Source organism: Saprolegnia parasitica (genome assembly GCF_000151545.1).
Source record: "Saprolegnia parasitica CBS 223.65 unplaced genomic scaffold supercont2.994, whole genome shotgun sequence".
Lineage (NCBI taxonomy): Eukaryota > Oomycota > Saprolegniomycetes > Saprolegniales > Saprolegniaceae > Saprolegnia > Saprolegnia parasitica.
In genome coordinates, this window is record NW_012157388.1 from 1 (window position 1) to 2,643 (window position 2,643).

A 2,643-nucleotide genomic window follows, 5' to 3' on the forward strand; every position below is an offset into this window, starting at 1 on the left:
TGCGTTCTACGATGCGCTGCCCAGTGCCATCTCGTGGGTGCCCGACCAGCGACGGCCAGCGAACCGAGATCGTCTGCGCTGTCGTGCCACGGCCACATGGGCCATGTCTTTGAGAACGAAGGCTTCCCTACGCCGACGAACCACCGCCACTGCGTCAATAGCATCTCGATCAAGTTCCAGGCGGACGAGACGTGAAGCTATTAACGAGCGCACTAAGACCTAACGAGTGCTTTCATCATATTGCGTCGGCATTGCGCTTGACTCTAAATTTAGACCCATGAGCCTCGATGAGGACGGCTGCGGCATCCTGCGGTACGAGACCCGCACTCTACCTTGTTGACGCTGCTGCAGATATGGATCCGGCTCGGTCCTCGCCGTCATTAGTCGCGTGGACGGTGCCAAGTACGGGCAGTTTTACGACGGTGCGTCGGATCATGTCCTGAACCCACTCAAGAATCGGTCGACAGACACGCGGCTGGACGGGCAGCCGGGGCAGCTCCTCGTCGGCTTCAGCTTTGGCGGCAACGGCTTTGCCAACTACCGCACAGGCCAGCAGCGCTTCGTAGCCACTGACGCAGACGTGCTTGTCGCTGGTGAGGACGGCGAAATATTGCAGGTACCAATGCACTTGCTTGCTGCTAAGTCTAAGCGATTGTTGTTGCAGCACTATCGCTGGGATCCGACCTCGGCGACGACGCTGCTACGACGCCCCATCGATCTGCAGCTCAACTCGGTCATGGCGCTCCAGTGCTCGAGCCAAGCAGCGATACAGCTCACCGTCAAGCACCACAGCGTTCTTGTACGCAGGCGTCTCGTAGTATCTCCGTGAAAAGAATATGGTTGCAGGTGTTCGAACTCGGACGACCCGTGCGGGAATCGTACCTCAACAAGGTGCATCGTGTTGGCTTTGCGTCATCGCTGCAATTCGCCATGCGCAGATTCAGCACCGGCGGGTCGACGGGTCCCTCGAGCTGGCCATCCCGCGGCCGTCGCTCGTCGATCGCCAAGATCGCCAGGTGCCATCTCGAGAAGGCAATGTCTCCATATAGCACGCGGCGCGTAGAACGAGACGCCGACCAAGAAAGCGCAGCGCTACAACTGGCATCTGCCGCGCGTCTCGGCGAGCGGCCGCGAAGTCGACAAGGTGCGCGTCCGGTCGCACCTCCAGCCGCTCGTCGAGACCAACAAGTCGCTGGTGCTGCGGCTGAAAGCGTACGAGCCGCGATGCATGTGAGTCTACTTGACGATGCACTGTAGCTACACGACAGCGATTGGGCAAAATGTAAACGACCAAGTCGAGGCCCAGCGCAGCATTCCTTGCCACAGCTTCTTCTCGCCGATCAAGCGCCAGCAGAGCTACATCCCGTCGGCCAAGGTTCGTCCTCGCCTGGCACTACGAGCATACGAGCATCGGTTCGGTGGGTAGATCGTCAAGCCCAAGGCCATCATCAAGACCCTCCCGCGCCTCCACCCGCGGTTCTTAGACCACATGGTCGCGCGCATGAAGAGCACCCAGGTACATACAACGCCTTGACACCACCGACACCGTGTCGTATTGGATAGCTCCTCGTTGTTGTCTGCTCGAATCTCTCGACGTCCGACTGCGTCCAGGCCGAGCGCATGCTGGCGACGATCGAAGTCGAGTGGGCGACCGACGACACCACGTACGACGATCCCATCGGTCGAATCGGTGCACGAAGAAGCAACGCGTCGTGTAGGCGGCCCGTCGACGACGACACGCCGCCGCTTCACAACCATGGGGCGTACGAGGACCCGGCGCCCGACCGCGCGCTCAGCGCCAAGCGCATCGTGCTCGCCGACTGCTCAACCTCGACACTTCTGAGCTCGTGCGGCACTCTATTTGATGCTGGCAAATACTACTGGGCTGATACGATGTGAGGCAGGCGCCACAACTTTCGCGTCTACCCCATGTTCCTCATGTACTATGGCGGCCAGCTCGGGTTCTGCGCCAACACGTTCAACGGCTTTGGCCGATCCGCAAATGACTTTGCCGCGCAGGTACTACATGTCTATATGGAGCAGCGTCGGAAGCGTTGTGATTAGGTCAAGACGACGCTTCGCAGCTGTCAGCGCAACCAGTTCCTCGCCGCCAACTTTCGGTTTCCGTCCATGGACGACCCGATCGTGTCATAGTATACTTGTATCCAAGATTTATCCTCTTATCTTATGCGCTTATTTCGCAGTGTACGACGAGAGCACGGACGAGAGAATGGCTTGGACGTCCGCGGTCGAGCTGTTCGTTCCGGCCTTGGTGGACTTTTTGGACTTGCCGAGCTCGCCGAGGACGGCGTCGTTGAGCTGCGTCTTTTGCTCGGCGATGTTGTAGATGGCTTGGTCGACCGTGTCGCTCGCGACGAGCTTGTAGATCGTGACGGGCTTGGTCTGCCCGATGCGGTGGCAGCGGTCGCAGGCTTGCGCGTCGATCGTCGGGTTGAAGTCCAAGTCGTGCAGAATCACCGTGTCCGCCGCCGTGAGGTTGATGCCGAGACCGCCCGCGCGCGTCGAGAGAAGAAAGACAAAGATCGACGTGTCTTCGTTGAACTGATCGATGAGCGCTTGGCGATCCGAGACGGTCGTCGAGCCGTCGAGGCGGATAAACTTGTAGCCCAAGTGCTCCATGAG

General features: G+C 59.5%; 2 protein-coding genes across 2 annotated transcripts; one reads left to right on the forward strand and one right to left on the reverse strand.

Moving 5' to 3' along the window:
* Window positions 1-49: 49 nt before the first annotated feature.
* Window positions 50-2,154, forward strand: SPRG_18128 (hypothetical protein; the record flags this gene model as incomplete). Its single annotated transcript, XM_012357561.1, has 12 exons — window positions 50-191; window positions 274-312; window positions 385-616; window positions 665-799; window positions 847-891; window positions 939-1,016; window positions 1,064-1,212; window positions 1,258-1,375; window positions 1,427-1,516; window positions 1,564-1,847; window positions 1,905-2,019; window positions 2,065-2,154. The coding sequence occupies exons 1-12, from the start codon at window positions 97-99 to the stop codon at window positions 2,152-2,154; spliced, it is 1,470 nt and encodes a 489-aa protein (XP_012212951.1). The 5' UTR covers window positions 50-96.
* Window positions 2,155-2,193: 39 nt separating this feature from the next.
* On the reverse strand, window positions 2,194-2,634 carry SPRG_18129 (hypothetical protein; the record flags this gene model as incomplete). Its single annotated transcript, XM_012357562.1, has 1 exon — window positions 2,194-2,634. A coding segment is annotated over one exon (441 nt), but the record flags the coding sequence as incomplete, so codon positions are not given.
* Between the last annotated feature and the right edge of the window lie 9 nt (window positions 2,635-2,643).